At 39.6% G+C, this 22,825-nt stretch overlaps 1 protein-coding gene across 5 annotated transcripts in view; it reads left to right on the forward strand.

Moving 5' to 3' along the window:
- Sox6 (SRY-box transcription factor 6) overlaps positions 1-22,825 on the forward strand; it is a 379,078-nt gene that overhangs the window by 253,146 nt on the left and 103,107 nt on the right. For 2 of the 5 annotated variants that reach the window (XM_060366990.1, XM_060366988.1), the window contains exons 7-9: positions 4,977-5,100; positions 14,799-14,878; positions 16,307-16,429. In XM_060366990.1, the coding sequence (XP_060222973.1) occupies positions 4,977-5,100; positions 14,799-14,878; positions 16,307-16,429 (327 nt within the window). The remainder of the gene's footprint in view (positions 1-4,976; positions 5,101-14,798; positions 14,879-16,306; positions 16,430-22,825) is intronic. The other 3 variants (XM_060366989.1, XM_060366991.1, XM_060366992.1) reach the window with 3 other exon arrangements.

Consider the following 22,825-nt stretch of genomic DNA (forward strand, 5'->3'; position numbering starts at 1 on the left):
GTCCAGCTGCAGAGGCAGTGTATGAATCATATATGATCTCCAGTAGTCTGCTTCCTTGTGTTTACAATTTGAGGATTGGACAAAAATGGGGATTCTCAAGGAACGGTCCTTGGGCCAGCAATGCCAGCATTTCTTGGGAGCTGCTCAGAAATGCCCATGCTCCAGCTTCACCTCCAGTACAAAGATTTCAAGTCCATGAGGGTGAGGCAGAGTTGTTTCCTTTAAGGAACACTTCACTTGTTTGGATGTACACCAAACAAGCACTCTCCATGAGCTGTTGGTTTTACAATTTTGATAGCTGGACCTCACTTCAGAATGTCTGACTCAGAGGATATGCGATGGACCTGGAGAATTTGCTCTGTGAAAATGCTACTGATGCTGTTGATCAGACCTACATTTTGACAACTACCAGCCTGAGCTCCAGTCCTGCTTCTGTTAGCACTAGTACTCTCACCAGGGCTCTGTCCCCTCCTCTTTACTGAAACAGCTTCTGGATAGTTACCAATGTGGAGTTTCATTTGTTTGTTTGTTTTGTTTTGTTTTAACCGTAACTTGTAGAGTGTGATAGAAAGGAATGACCCCAAATTCTTACTGTATATATTAATATTAATATAAAACATCTATAGTTATGTTATTTAGCATGAAAAACAACCCCAGGGACTAGAGAGATGGCTCAGTGGGTAAAGCATGTGTTGTGCAAATGTGAGGATCTGAGTTAGCATTCACAGAACTTACATAAAGACAGGTGTGGCAGCACACATCTGTCATCCCAGTCCTCCTAGGAAGAGCTAGGAGGCAGAGACAGGAGAATCCCTGGAGCTAGCAGGCCAGCTAACCTGACATTTACAGAGATCAACAGCAAAGACAGTTTTAAACAAGGTGAAAGTTGAAAACCAGCACCCGAGGATGTCCTCCGACCTCCACAGACATGCAAGCATTCATACATATGAACACATGTAATCACACTACACACATCATAACACACCATATACATACTAAAACATGAAAACAGTCACAGCCATTTTTCTTAGATAACAGTGCACTAGCTGCAAAAGAATTACTTTTAGATGGACAACCATACTCCAGAGACAAGGCCTGGGCCCTGTCAACTGTTCCTGTGTTATCTGCTCACCTGAACATGACTAATGGAAAATTAGGTGTTTCTGTTCTGAGATGCTGATTCACAAGGAACACCAGCTATCCCCATGTCCCATCTCCACACAGTCCTTGAGATACCAAGGACTTCTTTTTCATGGCTTCTAGAAACTCAGGACTGGATTATACTGGCAAGGCACGTTACCTGCTAAGTGTATGACAAGACATTGCCCTCTCAGCTGAATGATCCAGTTCATTCATGTTTTCCTTGAAGTAGAGTTATGGATAAGAGCTACTGTTTTCTGTTTACCCATAATTTGATAATTTTCTGTTAGCAAGCATACAAAAAGAAGAAGAAGAAGAAGGAGAAGAAGAAGAAGAAGAAGAAGAGGAAGAGGAAGAGGAAGAGGAAGAAGAAGAAGAAGAAGAAGAAGAAGAAGAAGAAGAAGAAGAAGAAGAAGAAGAAGAAGAAGAAGAAAAAGAAGAAGAAGAAGAAGAAGAAGAAGAAGAAGAAGAAGAAGAACTAACGTTGACTACAACATAACACCACTATCATGTTAGAAAATGTGCTTGGCTTGGCACTGATTGTCTGTCTTAAGCTCACAGTGACTGTGTGTGCACCTAGGCAGTGTTTGCAGCCTTTACAGATAAGGTCAGGAGAGTTAAGACTTTGAAGACCACACAGCTTGGGAAATGCAGGGTATAGACTTAGGCTTCAGCTTCTTCATTAACAGAGATGGCGTAAGTTCTCGTTGAATAGATGCTGAATACATGAAGGAAATTCTACAGCCACAATATCCTCTTTTTTGTTTTTGTTTATTTGTTTGTTTGTTTGTTTTGAGGCAGGGTTCTCTGTGTAGCCTTGGCTGTCCTGGACTGGCCTTGTAGAGCAGGTTGGCCTTGAACTCACAGTGATCCACCTACCTCTGCCTCTCTGAGGGGTGAGATTAAAGGCGTGTGCCACCATGCCTTGTTCACACTATTTTCTTTTAAATGTATTTTTGTTAATTCTTTCAATAAAATAAATTTTGATCCATGTTCACCCTTGCTTTTCTCTTAATTCCTCCCAGCTCTATCTTTACCTCTCTATACCCTGCTTTCTTTTTTGAAAAGACGATTTATTTTTATTTTATTTATATGAACATTTTGTCTGAACATATATGTGTGTAGCACATGCATGCGTGGTGCCCACTGAGGCTAGCAGAGGGCATTGGTTTCCTGGGACGGTGGTAACAGATGGTTGCAAGCCTCCAAGTGGGTTCTGGGGAACTAAACCTTGTCCTCCCCCAAAGCAGCAAGTGCTCTTAACTGCTGAGTCATCTCCGGCCTCCCCACCAACCCTGTCCTTTTAAAATAACTCATCTAGTACAGTTTTTACTGCCCATGTTCTCCTGTAGGACCATCAACTAGAGTGTGGGCAACCTACAGAGGCTACATCCTTAAAGAAAAGTATCCCAGAAGCCATCAACTGCCCATTGCTGCTCAGTTAGAGGTAGAGGCTCATGAACTCCTTCTCCTTCCACACTGGAACATTGACTGGATTTATCTTGTACAGGCATAGCTGTTGTGAGTCCATAACACAGCAATCCTATCACATCCTGAAGACAGTGCTTTTCTCCCATCTTCCCTTCCTTCTACCTCTTAGAATCTTTCTGCTCACTCTTCTGTGATAGTCCCTGAGCCTTGGGGAGGTGGCATGATACAGACATCCCACTTGTGACACTCTATTAACACTGTCTTCTTAATGCTAGCTTTTAGCAATTCATAGAATCACAAAGTTGGAATGGCTCCAAATGTTTTTCATATGTTTACACACACACACATGATTTATGTAGAAGTATATAGCTCCTCTAGGGAAAGGGCAGGTGCTGCCCCATCTCAGAGCCATTGCAGGATAAACTGATCAAAAAATTCATCTTTGTACAATGCTTCCCTAAAGCCTTTCCTCTTGAGACTCATTCTTTTCCTGTAATTGCTTAGTATCACTGTCATTTTCATACATGACACACAACATGTTATCTTCTCTCTCTCTCTCTTAAGCTGAATAGCAGTGATTTCCTCAGCAGCTTCTCAAATCCCTCACACATAGTAGTAACTTATTTCATTGTTAGGTGAAAGAAAGCAAGAAAAAACCATGCAGACTCCCCACCATTATATGTTGCCTCGACTTCGGTGTAAGGCATCTCCATGGTACTCTAGGCACATGATAGGACTACATGTCCTTTGATGTGCAGCGGTTAATTCGAAGGACATTGGTTTTTGTCTTCTGGCGTGGAACTTGCCTCTTTCGTCTTGGTCACCTCACATGGGTACAGGGTCACAGCAAACTGGGGCTGAACAGCAAACCTAGTGCTTTTCTCCCAGGTTAAAAGTGAGACGTGGGCGCTAGAGGCTCAGCTCCAATCTAAGCAGACAAAGTTTGTTCTCCCATGTACAAAGCTTGGGCTTACCTCAGCTAAAATAGAAGAAATAGCTGCTCAAAGCTAGTTTCTTTCACGCCCCACTGGCAAGGTAGTAATTGCACAAAGACCTTTTTATTATAAGTTGATTTTCCTGAGAAATGAATTCAGAAAAATACTGTAAAGTGTTTATTTTTTGCTTGCCCTTTATTAACCCATGTCTTAGGGCATTCCCCAGAGAAAGACTGTGGGCAAATGAAACCTCTCAGAGCCACATAGCATTTGCACGATGTTCCTGACTATGGAGGGTGAGGAGAGGAGAAGGCAAGCAGGTACCATTTAGACAGGGGAATCAGCTCATATATGGAATTTTGCCTAAAGAAGAGATTTAGGAATTTAGACAGAGGAAGCATTTGGGGCTTGTAGAATTGCTGGAAAACATTTGTATCTTAAGTAGTGTATAACATAGTCATTCTGTGCTACTAAAAAGCCATGAATCTGTATGAACCAAAAGACTGTGCCTTTTGACACATCTCTGTTCTGATCTTTAAATGAAGAAAGTCCCATAGGTTAACCTGTGGAACCATGCCATAAAAGCTAGGACAAAGCCTTTCTGCCCTGCTATGCTGGAACCAGGGCAGCACTCTAGAGTGAAGAAGGGAGCTGGGGAATTAAAATGTGATTTTCAGGAGCATGATTCTGTCATAGCTCTGATTTCCTTTATATGAAGTACAAATACTGATGTAGAGTGAATATTTTTCTCTTTTGCATTTTTGTGGTCTTTGATACGTTTATTGAGGTCAAATGAAATCTGATATAGTAGGATTTATTATGAGTTGCTCAGTGGATACAACTCCATAATTACTGAGCTACATGGCAGTGCATAAAGCTGACAAGCAATTTATATGTTACATCGAGGTGTGTATGGCAAAGGATATTAGTTTAATTGGGCGCCAAGATATAGTAGCCTTAAATCTGAAGCACTTGTGTTTAATATAATGCAGTGAGGCTTTGGAAGAAGCTCCTCAACGAGGGAGACACAGCTTCTGGAATATATAACAATTAGACATTATTTTCTGGGCAAGGATACTAAATACTGTTTTCACAATGAAGCTTAGATGCAGTGCAGGGGAAAGGGCAAAACCTCTCACCCACAAAGTGAGAGAAAAGATCATTTAGTTTTCCTGTTCTCTCTTTCAAGAAAGAAGGTGAGAAAAGCAAGTCAAAAGGGAAGAGGGCCGTCAACCACCTAGTGGAGGAAGCAGGAATGTGGTCAGTCTATGGTGAATAGATGGCACTGATGTGCTAATGACAGCTAAGGAGAGGACTTAGGTGAAGTTGGCCTGAATTTTCTCAGCTTTAGATCTGGAAAGAGGTTAGAGGTGGATGGCTATGTGGGCACCAGAGCACCTCCAGAATGGAAAAGAAATGCTTCTTGGCAACATCCGCTCCCTGTCTGATCACAGGCTCTCTTCTGTTTAGCAGGTTCAGGGGCACATGCCTCCGCTCATGATCCCAATTTTTCCACATGACCAGCGGACCCTGGCAGCAGCCGCTGCCGCCCAGCAGGGATTCCTCTTCCCCCCTGGAATAACATACAAGCCAGGTAAGTGGAGAGCCGCGGCACATGCTTTGGACATGCTGGGGCCCACATGTTTTTGCTTAGTAGTCACAACAAACACAAGAGCAGACAAGGGAGCTATGGATAAAAACACAGTAAAAGCACATTTTAAAGTAAAACCAGAACCAGGGAGGCATTGTGCTAAGTACCCGGTCTCTAGAACTTTTACTTTCTCTTCTCTCATTTGTGTTTGTTTTGAACTCGCATCTGAAGTCCTGTGAGGTTCTTGTTCCTCTCTCACTCCTTTACTGATTACCAGATAGCCATGTCTTTGGTTGTCCACAGATCTTTTCTTCCCCCTCGAGCTTTCACTCACATTCAGTAGAAAATGCTGCTGGGTTTTTTGTTTGTTTGTTTGTTTTGTTTTGTTTTGTTTTTGTTTTTGTTTTAATATTTCTTTTGGAAAAAAAAATTTTAAACTGCTGATTTAATTAGCTCACCACTAATGGGTAAAGCTCTTTTTCTTTTTCTTTTTTTTTTTTTTTTGGTGTAAATAATGAAGCATTCAGTAATAGTCTTCATTCATCCTTGAACCTAAGGAAAAAAAAAAAAAACAGGTCACATAACCTTGTAGTGAAATATGCTTTGAGATGATTTAGCAAATGTTATGATTTTTCTTTTTTCCTCTGAGTTTACTGGACTCCTGGGGAATTCAATTAGGGGCATAATGGTTTGAAGCTCTTTCAGAGCCTCCTTGTAAACATGGCTTTAAATGTTTAAAGATAGGTTGCCAAAGGAACCCAATATAAGAAAATAGCCAAGTACACAGAAGCCAACCTCAATTTCATTTGTGCCTTTTTTTTAGTGACCCCAGCTCTGAGGTAGTGGCCTTGTTCTGCTCATTAATAATTTCTGTGTCAAGTTCTTTTTTAACATATTAGCCTGATTATATGAACCACCTAGTCAGGGTACAGCCAATCTGAGGGCAGCAGTTGCTTTGCATATGTGGCTTAGAACATGAACAAAGGCATTTTACAGTCTTAAGCCTCAGATATAAAGCACCTTGCTGAGATTCTACGGAAGCTGATGAAACAGCCCAGGAGCAAACCTAGAGCTGTAACTGCTTCAGACCAGGCATGCCTCTGTGTGGTAGGCAGGCACGTCTCTCTGTGTTTGGTGGGGAACTACCTTCCCTGTGAGAAAAGGAATCTGGGGGAGGCTCAGATAATCCGGGGGATGCTGTTCTAAGGGACTGGTCTATCTAAGGGCTGATTAAAAAGCCTTCAGATACAAATGACTCAAGGGTGAATATATCTTGGATTTGAAAAAGAAAGTGTTCTGAAATCAGAAACCGGGTGTGTCACAGTGATGTTGAAAAGTTAAGGCTTTTAAAACACTTTATATCAATTTTCACTTCATCAGTAAGTCTATGCAAATATTCTAAAATCTGAGATATTTCTGGTTTCCACATTTTACACTAGGTGTCCTGGGTCTGTATTCACATGAGCCATATAATGCTGGCCTTTGCATTCATGTAAGAGAACATGTTCATCAGTGCTCTTGCTCTGAGTTATTCCTTTACAGCAGCGTCATTTTGGACATTGTCGTAAACTAAGCTAATTGTTTCATCTTGAGTGTGAGCCGGCACTCCTGACCCAGTCTTAGGCACCCTTTCAGTAAACTGCACACACATATTGTCTGTCGGTTTATATTCTTTACATTAATATTCTCCTAGCTCAGAATCACACATGGGCCTTGTTTTCTGCTACAATAGTCATCTTATTGTTAAGTTGCCTAATTTTATTACAGCGAGGCATCGTTTCTCATGGGGGTAGATGGTGATATGTGTTCAGTGAATTAAAGTTGTTTCTTCCCCAAAGGCGTTGATGAGGTTGTACCATGTCATGGGAAGGTTTGGAGGTAATAATTTTGTGCAGAATTTAGTGACTTTCAGTGAACTTGAAGTTGTGTCCTTGTGTACAAAGCTGTGTTTGGTTAGGCTGGCTAAACATGTTGAGAACAGCTCAATGGGGCTAGATTTGAAGGAAGATTCTCAATCACAAGCAAGCTGCTCTCTCAAGGTATTTTCTATTAACCCCAAGCTTACACCAAGTAATTTAATCTAAATTTTAAGTCCTTTAGTACTTTGGATAACCTAATCTTTTTATAGATAAAATTATCTTTGAAATAGACTAGAAATATACGCACTTAAGCTACAAGTAGAGAACTCACAGATTTATGAAACTAAACAGTGTAGCCTGTGGTAATAATAGGAGTTGGGGAAACGCTATTGGACTGTAGTCCAGACAAGCAAACATTTTGACCCAAACTGAATCATGGTCACTTCTCTTGAAATGTACGTGAGCAACTGTTAGATTTGGAAAGATACACAGTCTGAGACAGTCTCATGCATTCATAACTGTGTCCCCTAAGTGAGAAGTGGAACAAGTGTCTCCTTGGGCCTTACAAAATAGAACATAAAATCTTCTCTTTTTGCTTCTTCCACTCTTTCAAGAACAGCCATACCTTCTTGGTGTTTGTGAGCTGAGTAAACCGATTTAGCTGGTTGAACAACTGTCCTGATTTCCGGAAGCGAGGACCATTGTGGGTGATACTGCTTGTTTAAATGGGCCATTTTGGATCCTATGTGTCACAAATATATTCAGGGTTCTGAGTCTTTGTTCCCCTCTGGGTGATATGACCTACATCTGTGGAAATTATAATGCACCAACTATGGTGCAGTCCACATGAGATCTCCTACCTTCAAGTAGCTGAGGAGGCATACTGGTGGGACGCCGAGCATGGCTTCAGGGGGCATCCCTCAGACTGGCTTCTCTAGAAGTAGCTTTACTAACTTCTGGGCCCTCAGTTTTATTCTTATATTGGTTCTATAATTAGAGACATCCTTCTAGATAGGGATCCACAGGGGCCCCAAACATGAAGCCTATACATTAGTTGCTCTGCTTGCTTACCTTGTGAGATGAGATGCAATAATCAGGGAGACTGTAAATACATTTGCACATGGGTGTTTGAAATCAAAGAACTCCCCTTCACAGTTGACAGTGTGTACATCAGAACAGAGCTGGCTTACCTGAAAAATAAAATCATGTCCAGCCTCCTTTGCATTCTAGGGATGACGCAGCTGACAACTGTCACATGTAGTTGGGAGCGTAAAACCATCACGTCTGACCATCACCCCTTACTTTTCCTCAGAGGTCCTAAGAGCAGGATGCGTGCTTGCACACAGGCCTCACATGTCCTCCTTACTCCATGCTAATACCCAGAGCTTACTATATGGCTACCATGTAAGAGAAAGCCATACATAAAATGTGCGAATTAGATGCCCACATCTTGTGCAGGTGGGCATCCAGTTTTTCTCACACCATCTGTTGAAAAGATCGACCTCTTTTGATGGTTGTGGCAACTTCTCAAAAATAAATTAAATGTATTTGTGTGGGTTTGTTTCTGAACTGGCCATTCTACTGTGTTGGCCAGCCTGTCTCCATGTCAGTGCAATGCTGTGTTACCACTGTGGCTTTGTAGTAAATGGCAAGGTGTTAGTCCGCTTTTACTCATCTTTTGAAAGATCATTGCTGTTTTGAGGGACCCTTGTAATATGAGCCTAAGAACTACTTTTCACATTTTGTAAAAAGGGATTGTTGATAGGGATTCCCTTGAATGTGTAGATTTCTTTGAATAGTGTTAAGATCTTAGTGTTGTCTTCTTATTAATACAGATACTTCTTTCTGTGTATTTCTGTCTTTTCTTTATATTGAATTAAAAAATACCCACTGACAAATGAGGATTGTGCATATGTATGGTGCCCCCCACCCCCAGTATATGTTTTTGTTCATGAATAGATCATACAGTGTTCAGTCAAGAGAAGCCTTCCGGTCTTCTCAAACATTTGTAATTTTTTTAAATGCTAAGAGGCTTAAAACCTTTCTTTCTGTTCTGAGATAGATAATACTTCACATTCATGATCTGTCGTCATCCTGTAGTACAGTGGGATGGCTGGTTTCATTTCTCCTAACTGATCAGACTGCCCATAAGCCTTCCTGCCTTCAAGTTTTCTGAACCTCTGACAACTGCTATTCTACCTTCAATTTCTATGAGATCCACTGACTTTAGATATCTACATATGCCTGGTTCTTCTGTGCCTTGATTCATCTCACTCAACACAATGATAGCCAGTTTTATACATGTTGTCACAGATGACACACTTTATCCTTTTATGGTTAAAAATGTTCAATTGTCTCCATCTCACATTTTCCCCCATTTTTTAAGTTGGTGGACGCTTAGGTAATTTTTTGCCTTCATTATTTATTTCAACAGTGTTTTATAGTTTTCAGGGTGTAACTCTTTTTACCTCTTAGGTTAGATTTACACCCAGGTGTTAAATTCTTTTAGGCAAGATTATAAATTGAATTTCTTTCTTTTTTGGTTTATTTATTTTTATTCCTGGCACAAATAACTAAATTGAGCTTTTGTGTGTTAATTTCTCTGTGTGTTTTCTAAAATAGATTTTATCTTTTTACTTTTCTTACCAGTTTGGATATTCTCCATATTTTTCTTGTGTAGTAGTACTAGATGGAGCTTCCAAGGCAATGCTGAATGACATCAGTGAAATGGGTATTGCTGTCTTGTCCTGATGTTAGAGGCAAAGCTTTTAGTGCTTTTGCCATTGAGTACAGGGTTAGCTGCAACCTTTAACTCTTGGTCATGTTGAGTTTTACTTTTGCTCACTTCTGAGAGTTACCATGGAATGGCTAAATATGTTTTCTGTATAATTTTGAGATGATCATGCAGGACTCACCCTTACACCTTTGTTTTATAATTTTAATGCTTTTCATTTGCTCAGATGGAACCATCTTGTAACATTTGTGATAAATCCTACTTATTATGGCAAATACTGCTTTCAGTATTCTCTTAGATTGAATTTGCTTGTTTTCTTAAGGATACTATATTTACATTTGTAACAGATATTGATTTAAAGTTCTCTTTTCCTATGACATGCTAGTTTGTGAATGATCGGTATAACTCCTTCTTTGGCATCTGACCGAATGTTAGAGAATTCTTCTAGTCCAGGTATTTCTTTGTTGGGAACTTTGATTACTAATTCAATCTCTCTATTTGTTATAGGTGTGCTGAGATTTCTCTATTTGTGCTTGAGTAGTTAGGTAGTTTTTGTATTTTCTGGTTTTTTTTTTTTTTTCTGAGTTGTTTGATTGGCTGGCATACAATGCTTGCGGTTGTTAGCTAATGTTTCTTTTATTGCATTCCATTTGATTGACAAGATAACCCCTTGTGTGTGAGTAATCACATTAATTTTTATAATAGTTCTAAGATATAAGGGGATAAGTGGTATTCTGTTTTATTAAATAAAAAGAATAGACTGAAATTTTAAGTGTTAGTTAAGTCTTCTAAGGCTTCAATCTCAAAAATGCTGGCATCAGCATTCAGGCTCAAGTTCTTTGACCAGATATTTCATATTCTTGGAGCATAGTCTAAATGGGTATGATATTACGTAACTCTAAGTTTTTTGTTTGTTTAAAAAGTAATTTTGCATGTGAGCCCATACAAACATCTTACAAAGCCAGTCATCACTGTCTTCCAGAAGTAGAGATGTGTCACCAACATTGGAACATTGTTTAATTGAACCCACACATCTAGAATGAAAGCATTTCTTCAGTGCTCCCATCAATGCCTCTTTTTTTTTTTTCTCAGTGTGAATGCCAAGGTCCAGCTAGAAGATATGTTCAACTGTGTAAAGTAACTTGTGTCATGAACATCAGGGATTATTTCCTATGTCTTCTTATGTGTGGAGATTCTGTCACACATGAGCCATAGTTAGACATGAGCTTTGAGTTGTCATTTGAGTTGATTTCTTATGGAGGTGGGTTATACATGTTCACTCATATTCACTTACTTAACTGCCGTAATGAAAATGTCATGGTTTTCAGATGATTGGCCAAGGGTCTAAGATGAAGCCACAAAGTAAGTGAAGAGCTAAATATGGCCCGCAATTCTTAGCCTTATAAGAGACATGTAGGACAATGTATGTGATAGTTAAATAAACAAATAAAACTGAGGTCAAAATCTTTTCGACTGTAATAGTATTTGATGAGTGCAAGAGAAATTTAGCAGGAGAAATGATAACATGCTGGTCTCAGCAGTCTATATCATAATGCTTTCTAATTTTTTGGTGCCCTAAACAGGTGTGTTTGGGTTTTAAACATACCACATATTACCTGAAAACATTTGCTACAATGCAGCATCACACAGGGATAAGTCTTGGACCTACCTTATCTTCTCAGAGAACCAAGAGATGATGTGCAAAAGTGACACGTTCAAGTCTGTATTAGAAACTTTTGTATAGTGACAACAACAGTGACAGCTCATGGAAGTTTGGCACATAGGTTTGTCAACTTTTTATGATGCCACCATAATAATTTGTGAAGTTAGGAATGTATAACATTGAGAATGTTAGAGGGTGGAAAATGAGATAGTCTTTATTCTCATCTTGATGTAGTTACTGAAGACTCTGAGTCCTCACTCCTAGTTCTGATTTTCTTTCTCCCTTCTAATTCTCCTAAGTCTCAAAATGACATATAGAGTGTATTTATACCTATAATTAAAAAATCTTAAGATGTGTGATTCTCCCAATTCCATACCTCTCCAAATAATTAAAATAGATGGACAGAATTTTATTCATGAGATTTTGACTGTGTTTTTCTGCTTTTTAAACAACTCTTTCTAGAAAGTAGGATTTCTATATGAAATGCACCCACTAGGATGCATTTATCCACTAGGAATATTCTGGGAGGTATCTAGTATGTTTTAGGTTCTTGGAATATGTTCTTCTTTGGTGGTAAATTGGCTTTATATCAGTGTCTCTGGAAAGTTAAGAATTTACTCTCTTCCCGCATCTCTGTCTCATTTGGTACTCTTGGTAAAAAGGAGATGCCAGAGGCTTGTTGCCTCTTCTGTTGAATGAAGCCAGTGTCAGCCACATTTATGTGGGTCTCAATTCTGTCTTGTGTTTGCTCTGTAATGGTAGCTGGATGGTCTGAAGATGGGCTTAGAGGATGACCCTTGCTTCTCAGGTTGGTGTTTGGGGAACATCTGCTTAGACGAGGTAACAAGGGCCAGATTACAGTCACGCCTAAAGCAAACCTGTTTCAACAGGCTGCTTCTTTCTTTGTACAAATGGAAAAAGAATGGCCCTCATGCAAACATTTCACACCCAGAGACAAATCTGAAAAAAATTGCTGCAACATGTTTGCTGATTTCCTGCCAAGTCAGCCACTGCAGACTTTTCTTGATCAACTGTTACAAAGAAAACTAGAGTGGGTAGGAGGAAGCATGTAGCTTTGTTATCACAAACTAAACTCATGTTGCTCTAAAATTCCTCTCCCTCTTACGGTTTTTTTCTTCTAGGGCTAACTCTCTTCCCTGTCTCCTGCCTTTCTGCCCCCCTCCCTCTTCTAACCATCCTTGGTGATATACTCCATTGCTCTAATGTACTCATTTTGACTTTTAGTACTGATACAATGATGGGTTCTGAAGAAATAGCTTTCTGAAGATCTATTCAGATATGCAGATTCAAACCCGCAGAAAGGTTAAAAATATTTTCAAAATATGCTTGTCAACAGTGGAAAGAAAGCTGTTTGTAGCCAGCAGGTGAGCTGGAGAGTACTACAGGGTGTGGTAGAGACAGTCATAAATTAACTGGCAAGCCAGAAACCATGTAAAAAGCCGACTATTTCACGGCACAGTGGCATGACAGCTATGGAGAAGGAGTGCCCTGGGGAATTCTTTCAGAGTTTGATTTTTTAAAATATGTTTGACATGAAAAATGTTTTAGTACAAATAAAGCCACTGGTATTAAACTTCTAGGGAGGGGGTTGTGGTGTAGAGTTGCATGAATAATGCATGACATTTAAAGAAAGAACAGCTTTAAAATGTTTGGGGAGGAGGTCTGTGTTGATGGGTGGAATGTTTTTTCCTCCTCTATTTTTGAAACATCATTAATTCAGTATCATTTGTAGATTTTTTTTAAAGCTGATAAGATATCTACCAAAAAAATTACCATTTGGCTTAGATCAAGATATTTTTCTTCAGATAATTTAGTTTAAATATCAAGAAGATCAGTAGACTTATTTAAGCATAAAGTGATAGTCATTTACTTTAAAAATAATTTTGCCTAGTTATCTTTTTTAAAAAGCTCATAGAGTAGGGCCGACAAAAATCAACCTCATGGAAGGGGAAAAACAAGATCAGATATTTTGAACATTACTCCATAGGAGACCGGCACAATATGGCGTTAGCGAGTACATTGTAGCAGCACTCCGTTTGCAATCAGAAGCCAATTGTTACTGGACTGTGTACAGGCGCACACTGTGCTCAATGGTCTGATGAGGTATTATGGATATGATGCAGAGAGACCGCGCAGATCAGAAGCTAACAATTTGTTAAAAGTGAAAGCAACTTAACATTTACATTGGGCCAGCTGAGCAGCACTTTCCATGGCAAGCAGGATGAGTTCCAAGGAGCCAGGGCACCAGGCAAGCTGCAGGTATTAGCACCATGCGGACAGAAAACAAGAGTTTCTCTTGCTTTCTATTTGACAACCCTAGTGCCTGGGATTCTTCCTGCAATGTCTCTTCATTATTGCATTCAGCATTCAGTGTGGAAAAGTTCATGCAAAACAGCATGATTATTATAAATGTCAAAAATGTGTGGGGGAACATCCTATTAATATATAGCCTAGAGATAGTACATAACACTGACTTTAAATAAGTAGTTGGAGCCAGAGTGCTACTACATTAAATCACTGATACTGTGTGATTCATCCACAAATATTAATTTTTAGTTCACTTACCATCATTCCAATATGTCCCTCATCCCTTCCTCTTGGCTCTTTGGGTCTCTGGCCATGGCTTGTGTTCTCAGGTCGCAGGAGAGATTTCGATCTTCTAGGCAGGTGTTGACTTGGGCTTGATGCACCATACTACAAGGCATGAAGAGCACTTGCTCCCAGCTTTTCAGTGCAGAAGTTCGTGAAAAATGTGTAGTTACTTAATTCATCACCAGAAGTGATTCAATCGGTGCCTGCACTAGGCTTCACTACTCTAGTACTAAAGGTTAAGCTGAAAGACACAGATTTGTACTGCCACTGACGTGCCCGGATTTCAGAGCACCGACAGATGAGATTAGGCACATTACAGGGGGAATTTAAAAACATATTTTTGCTTATGAAATAAAATTTAGCATTATGGCCAGTCATTAGCAAATAGTCTTTTTTTTTTCCTTTTCTTTTTTTTTTTTTTTTTTTGAACTGTGACACTCCATTTTACATACCAAGCCCAAACTTTCTGTTTCTCTAAGAGAAAAGCCTCTCTTCACAGTGTGCCTAATGTCAGCCTGGCTTTAAGATTTTTTTTCCTCTTAAAAAAATGATGTATTACAAGATTTGTAGTGGCGCGAACACGCTTGACTTGCACATTTGCCTTTTTTCAACATCACATTCATGTTTTGCCAGTTTGCCTACCAGCTATCTGTTAACAAAAAGTTCCAAGGCAGCAGCGCAAGCCCGTGCCCAACTAAGCCTTTTGTTTCTGCAGATGTTTGGGCTTAGGGCAGTGTTGTAAAGCTTGGGCGATCCAAGGACCATGTTTATACTTGTCTGCTGCGATTCCCTGTGCATTGTCTGAACCTGTGCGCATTGTTCTTTCCGACAGGTGATAACTACCCCGTACAGTTCATTCCGTCAACAATGGCAGCTGCTGCTGCTTCTGGACTCAGCCCTTTACAGCTCCAGGTAAGTGCCAGGAGGGAAAAAGTGTGGGAGAGGGGCCAGTGCTTTAGTGGAAACCTGCAGTCCAGCTGTATTCTAAATAATGGCATAAATGTTAAATAATATTTAAGCATCGCCCAGAGAATTAACACCTTATGTACTTAGCATACTGAAAATGGAAGAGAAAAGTGCCAGTTCCAGCCATTTTTAAAGGAAACCCAATGTCACTGTGAAACTCGATTTGGTACTGTGTGCTCTCTTTTGGCAAGTTAACAGTTTTACATTGTTTAAGGATAGTTGTTATTGGATGTGTTAGCTCTTTCCTTATCAATATTTCCATTATACACAAATATACAGATTGGCTTTTCTACCATCAGCTTTAGATTAGAGACAATGCTGGGCCTTTTCCTTTTTGCAGTTCATGGAATAAGGGGACATTATTCCTAGTTACTTTGATTATTTAGCAAAATATAAACACATTGCTCCAGAGTCTATAGTATGACCTTGTTCTTGCCAGGGTTAAAGGTCTAGGCATGGTGCCCAGATCAGTTCTGGATCAGCGTCTCTTGTTTATCAAGCTAGTCATGTTTGGAACCTGACTGAAAATTATTTGCACCTTATGTTCCTCATAGTAAAATGAAGTATTTAGAATAGGATTGGGTGGCCTTTGCACACTTCTAACACCAGTACCCTCGCTAAAGCCAAGAGTTGGCTTTAAATATAAAATTCAGTGGTAAAAACAAAAACAGTAAAAGTTTAGCATTAAAATAGTTAGAAATACTTGATAAGTTAAATTTCCATACAGGTCAAAGTTCTTTAAGGATACTTTTTATTTGAGTGCTCCTTTTGATTCTAGGGAAAAGCTTATGGACAGATAGTATTTTTGTGTAGCTATTGCTGTGAGACTTGAACAGAAAAAGCGTGCCACTGTTGTACCCAAACAACAATGACAAATAAACACCCCCACCACCACTTTAAGTATTTTCAGTTAATCCAATAAGAAAAGAAATTTTGCTACACTGGAGAACTTTTTGTCATAAGCCTCACCTGGGCAGGATGAAGCTGTCCCCACAAGAAGCACCTGGGACAGGCACAGCTTGCAAGCAGGATGGCCAACTACATGTTTTCCACAGACATTTGCCTTGCACACTCCCAATACTGGACTCCCAGTAGCAGAGGGAGATTTAAAAGAGGCCTTCCCATGGAAACCCTTCTCAGGTTCTCCTCACACTGCTTTGTAGCTGTACTGTGGAACTTTCTGGATGTAAAGGCAGGAGTAACTAGTCACTGGCTGATTTTCTGAACAGTTTCCATAAAACAGAGAGGCCTGGGTCTAGGACTGTGTTCCATTCTTTAATGTGGTCTATACCCTGCATTGAATTCCATGTTGTTTCATGAGTTCTGACAGTATGTTTTGTCTTTTTTTTTTTTTCTGAATATGCCATTAAACAGAAGGGTCATGTCTCCCACCCACAAATTAACCCAAGGCTAAAGGGCATAAGTGACCGTTTTGGCAGGAATTTGGACACCTTTGAACATGGTGGTGGCCACTCTTACAACCACAAACAGATTGAGGTATGAATGCTTCCGTTGGTGCTTCTTTGGGTGGGGGACTGGATGGTTCCAGCATATTTAGGTCTTTTGAAAAGTGGCAAGCAGCCTGAATGCTAAAGCCAATCTCCTTTCTCCTAACCCAAAGCTCTTAAGCTAGGTTATATTCTGCCTTGTTGTGTGTATCTTCAAAGCTGTCTTTCCACACTCTTATCCATTCTCACGTATAATGTTGTATTATGTTTAACAATTACTTAAACTTTAAAGACCATTTCCATCTGACCTTGTACTCCCCCTTACCTTGATCATCTATAATTCTGATTTGCAGAGTTCTTGTAGCTGAGGGGCAGAGAGGTCTTGATAGCTCACCACAGTTGTGAAATACTCTGGGCGTTCAGATGACTACTCACCCACAGTTGCTAACTCTTCCTGAGCTGGGTTTCCTGATTTAGTTTTCACAGGCTGTAATTGTGTGCCTGAGTCTGGCTGGCCCACAGGTTTATCAGGCCTCCTTTAAGTGTTTAACCATCCAGGAAAAACTCTTTTCAGTGTTGTGGGAAATTCCTGCTCCTTCTGTGTGTGTCAGGCCTTTTAGAAGATGAAGTCCCTCTCTGCAACAGGACCCTGGTCCTCCTCTCTGTGGTGTCAGACTGCACCCCTCTCCTGTGTCAATCATTAGTGTCCCTCTCTGGGACTGTCAGATATTGGAGGGTTGCCAGGTAGCTACTGATTTAAAAGAAAAATATATTAATTTTCTGAGTGAGACCAAATACCAAACTTTAAAATACAATCCAGAGGGGAACCTTTACCCATTTCACTCCTCTAAAAATTTCTAATTATATCTATACTCAGTCCTTTGGTCCTATCAGTGTAGACAAATCAGTTATCTGTGACTTTTTGACACTGTCTCCCCTGTCCTTTTTCAATCCACCTATTTGGAAATGATGGTGAATGGTGGGGTGATCACACCTGAGGAGGAGGAGGACAAGATAAAGGGACACCTTGAAACAGCCTAAGGAAGAGCTGCAGCACTCTGTCACTTCCCTGCCTTCTTGCTCTTTGATTGAGGCAGGAGACTAGGGGTTTCCACTATGACATGACCAGACACAGACTGGCACAATGCCTGTTGCCTTCTCTATAGCCAGGAGAGATTTCTTTCAAAGGCCTTTTTTTTTTTTTGGATATAGAAATGTCACCATGTTCACAGGCACTGTGAAAATCAGCTCAATCAGAAGGGGCTGAAGAGAGGTGTGTGGAGACGGCAGGCAGCCTTTCTGTGTGATGGTAGATGGGAGCAAACTGACCCATTCAGGACACCCAGCCCAAGTTGCTATGAAGTGCCTGACTGGAACAGCAGGTGATCTTGGCTCATGCTCTTTGCCTTTGGTTCTCTGTAGGGATTATCATGTCTGTTCCTTCTTCTTTCTTTTAGTTAGATTCCACTATATCTCTTATTTTACCTCAGGTTTCACACCCTGATATCCTCCCTCACAAGCCTGCTGCATCAGATATGGCTTCTGAAGCCCATAGTGTAATATATAGGGGTGCCATAAGTCCCAGAGTCACAGAGGTACTGGCGTAGAGGCTAGGCAGATGCCACGTATATGCCACTTTAATTAGGCCATATAGTAAACCCATCCTATGCAATTGCTTTTATAGCTTTGTAGTTTAAGTGTGTCTAGTCTGTGAGTATCCTGGGTTTTTAATTTATACTGTGTTCTTTTGCCTGTATTTTAAATTTTTATTTATTTAGTTAGAATTTTTATTATACTGAAACATCTTTATTGTAATGAACTCATGAGTTAAAATGTCACACAGCTGGTTTAAGGAAGCCATTCCCAAACTCCCTGCATGTTGGTGAACTTCTGTATGGTTATATTGGTCATTTGAACTTTGATTAGAGTTTTACACGTTCACTCTCAACTTATATAATTTTTATTTATTATTTATACAACATTCTGCCTGAACACCAGCTCTTCTTATAGATGGTTATGAGCCATCATGTGGTTGCTGGAAATTGAACTCAGGACCTTTGGAAGAACAGCAACTGTTCTTAACCTCTGAGACATCTCTCCAGTCCCTCTCAACTATATTTTTATGCACATGTCCACCACAAAAAATAAAAGAAGATAAAAGGAATTAAAGTATCCTTTTTCACAACTCACACGTCCCTTTACCTGCAGCCTGTTTTTCCTTGTTACCTATATTCTCCTCTCCTGATTTCCAAATGTTACACCATGTCCACATTTGCAATTGTCTACATGCAGAGGTATATGCATTTTAGGCTAGATCTGCATCCAATGGAAGGCATGTAGTTTTTCCTTTCTAGTAAAAATTTTTTTCTGCATGTTAACAAACCCTTAATTGTTTATTTCTCTGCTACACTGGTTACACTGGTACGAAAGGCAGGTTTCCAAGGTTTTGTGGCCTGAGCATGGCGTATTTATTGGGACATCTTTAAATGACACAGTAGACACCTATATCTAAACTGCTGGACATTAATATTTAGAACAATATTAGAATCTTTAGAGAGAAAAAACTTAATAATAACTTGCTTTACTACTGCTAAATCGCCACCTCTTTAAGCTGGGGCTTCCTTCCTCTCTTTGGTAAGGTAAAATGTCATGGTTCTGTCAATAATTGGGGTCATGATAAACTGTGACAGTGCCTGGCTTCCTTTACAAAGAGCTTTGTCTAGAAGGGGTACTCTGTGACATACTGACCATTAACCAACACACTGCTCAGCACTTGCTTTCTCTACCTGTTTACTTTTCTTCAGAAGATGTCATTTCCAATGTCATATGTCTGCAAACACATAGCAACATTAGTCATACCCTGAAGTCTGAAATTTTCCATCAATTAGAGAAAAGGTATTAAAAATTGAATGACCCTTTTGACATTAGCATATCCCAGTTTTGTCTTTAAATTAAGGAAGACACTGAAAGCTGTTCTGATCTAAGGCCTGGTTGTCTCTGCCTCAGGGGCACAATATCAGGAGAGAGGAGGCCAAAGGTGCTATTTTTAGTTAAGCAGTTCAGCAGATGGAGGGACAAATACTCATATATCTGAGGGCTGAGGGGCTTGAACCATTAATTTTGATAATGTATTTAACCCTGGGAACAATCGGAAACTAACTCTAAGGTTACAATGCTTTTGACCTTTCCAGAACAGAGGGCACTTTCCACAGTAAACAATATATTATATTGCTACTTACTCCGGGGCTCTCACCGTATACATTTCTGGACCACTTGCCATTTGCTTTCTGTAGCTATGTTAGCACTGGTCCTTAAGTAAGTCAAAAAGAACGTTCAGGAAAGGGGACCAGAATAATGAGGCAGTCATGTAAATATGGCCTTTAAATAGATACAGTTTTAGATTCTGTCTAAAGAAACACTGTCTCGGAACCCGAGTTCTGAATCTTTCGTTTTTATTTGAAAGTATTTTCAGTGTATTGACTCATTTTATAGGATTACTGTCAATGATAGATCCTGAAGTAATTTTGCTTTGTTTTCTTTTTAATTGGGAGCAGTGTTGCCTCATAGTCGTAGCTTATATTAAACACAATCTGGTACCATATGCAAAGTGATACACCTGCCTTGTGCCTTCTTATTAAATGATGCATGCTTCTCTTCAGCAAATCCAGCAGTTAAATACCACACAGCTTAAGAATTTCTAATTAAAATATCTCCACATGTCAGCATATTGGTAATGTATTATTTTAATCCATTTATTTTGTTTATGAAACAGTGACATATGTTTAGATTGTGAAATATATGATCCTTAAAAATCATTTTATTGAAGAAAATTAATTCCTACAGTACTGTGCGGGTAATGTGTTCACTCACCCAGTTACTGACAACGCTGCCAGTCTTAATGTCGAGTCGGCTCCGCAGCTTCGTCCATGCGCAGTCTTGAGGGAAGCCTCACGGTTCTTTTTCTTATCATTTTCTTTTCTTTTTTTCCCCTTGCTTGTGAATTTAAACCTTCCTCTCCACATACACTCCTGAACACTTCTGCTACCCCTTTAAAAATACAATGAATGGTGGAAATGGATATTTATATGAAAGATTCTGAAAGAGAAATCAAAATTAAAACCAGCTAGCTACCTTTTCAAAGTTAGACAGTAATTTGTTTGTCAGTGGGGAGATGTTTGGGTCAGCCCTGAGATAAAGTGACTGTCAGCAGTTATTCCTCCAAGACAAGTAATTTCCCTCAATGCATTGCTGACAGATTGCTCACTTCTTGGAATCACCAGAGAAAACAAACTTAATATTGTCACGGGCAGAGTTTCTGTCTTCATTAGCCCCTGAGAAGGATTTTCGAGCATTCAAAGCCCACTAATCTTTAGTCTGAACATTTTAACAGAGCAGTTCTTACAGTGGTAGCATGAGTAGTAGCCTAAATGAAGGGATTTGGGTGTGGAAATTTAAAAAATATCAATAGAATTAGGTTTTATATTATACTTGTTGGTTATTCTGTTTGGCTTAAAGAAAAAAAGTCTTGCCAAGTTTACAAAGATGGAGGAGCACATTGAAGGTTTTGCTAAAATGAAAAGAAACAGATCTTTTATTTGAACAATATTGTCAAACTCAGTGCTTCATGTGGAAAGAGAAGCTGTGCCCGTTTGTATGGGGGAGGCCGCATTGCTAATTTAGCTCCAGCTTCATCTGTTGGCTGTTGTGTTTAGGGGCTCTGTAGCTGCTGGAACCCAGTGTTCTTTGTGGCACTGTAAACATGCCTCATGCTGGGGATGCGGGTGGAAGGGCAAGTTAGCTTTGCTGGGTGGGTTTTCAAGATAATACAGAGTTGGTCAGAGACACAGAGCACTGCCCTCCCAGTACAGAAAAGGGAAGTTTTTCATTCGAAACTTGTCTTGAGACTATAATCTAGGGGTTGTGCTTTGAGGAGAAATGCTTGTCTTTTATTCATCAGCCTTCACTCATCTCCTCATCTTCTTTTCTTGAGTTTCAAGAGGTTCTAAAATGTGAGAGGACCACAGCAGCTGGATCTGATGTGCCTTGAGCTAATGGGGTTAGACCCTGAGCTCTAATTCCCACCATGGCTTACTTGCTGTTTGCCCGGCCTTTTTTTCCACACTGAGAAAAGCATAATATATATTATCAAGGTTGCCATGGGTAGTTTGTGGGATCATAAAGCAGCTGCCATATTTCCCCCAAATGCTGGCAACTAAATAAAATCTTTCCAATATCACCAAGTGCCTCGGAGTCATCTAACAGTGAGGGCGGTCAGGCACCAAGCTCAGATTTGGGCTTTCTTTTCTTTTCTTATTTAACTTAAAATCCCCAACATCCTTTGTCATTGCATTTAATGAAATGAATGAGAATGAATGAGTTTTGTCACTTCACGATCAAGAAATTCCCACTATGCAGAAATGGTCAGTCCTTATTTAATGGTGGGTTCTACAATTCATGAATCCAGCCATCATGGGGAGGAACATATCTTGAAAACTGTGCATCTCTAATGAATGTGTACAGGTTATTTTTGTCATGACTCCGTAAGTAATGTAGTACAGGAAGTGTTTGCATAGTATTTACATTGCATTAGGCATTATACAAGACCTAGAGACAAGCTGAAGGACACAGAAAGATATGCAAAGGTTTTGTGTTTTATGTAAGGGTCTTGAGCACCCAGAGATTTACCTATGAAGAAGGGGTGAAAACAAATCCTTCACTGATACTGAGGGACAGTTGGCCTTATGTTTATGGAGAAAGTGACAGCTCCTTCCATAAGAACATTGCTATCATTATTTCACCAAATAAGCTTTCTGGTATTTTTGAATTGGTATTGCCTGCATATGTCTATACTGGAATTAGACACATGATCTGACTGAAAATGTGTTTGAAAGCAACACATTCTGTGCCATAAAAGGGTTTCCTCCAGTTTCCAGTGATATGATGAGTAAGTACACTCAACATTGGAAAATTTATATTGGGAAAAGATATCACAAGCTAATTTTACTTGTCAGGTAACAGATAAGATTGATCAAGACTAAAACATTCTTAGCAATATTTAAATAAAGAGACTGAGAAGCTGGAAGGGGGCAGAGGTTTTCTTAACAGACATTACCCAAGTGCACTGCAAAACCTCTTACCAAAAGAGCTGGCATGTCTTGGTCAGTCCTCACAAGTCTACCTTTCTGTTTTGTTCATGGGAGAGTTCATATGCTGCTGGTATGCAGGTTTGTAAAAGTCCATCTAATTGTCAGCTCAGAGAAGTTTTGTAATATTTCATCCTCTATGAAATTCTTTGAAATAATCTCAACTTATTTTGGCTATTCTAGATTATAAAGCTTGTGATAATAAATTATAATTTTATATATTATACATAGAGATATAGATATAATTTAAATGTTACTAGCAAGGGAGTCATTTCTCAGTTCATTGTAGACATCTACTCTGT

The sequence above is a fragment of the Meriones unguiculatus genome, chromosome 14, assembly GCF_030254825.1.
Source record: "Meriones unguiculatus strain TT.TT164.6M chromosome 14, Bangor_MerUng_6.1, whole genome shotgun sequence".
NCBI lineage: Eukaryota > Metazoa > Chordata > Mammalia > Rodentia > Muridae > Meriones > Meriones unguiculatus.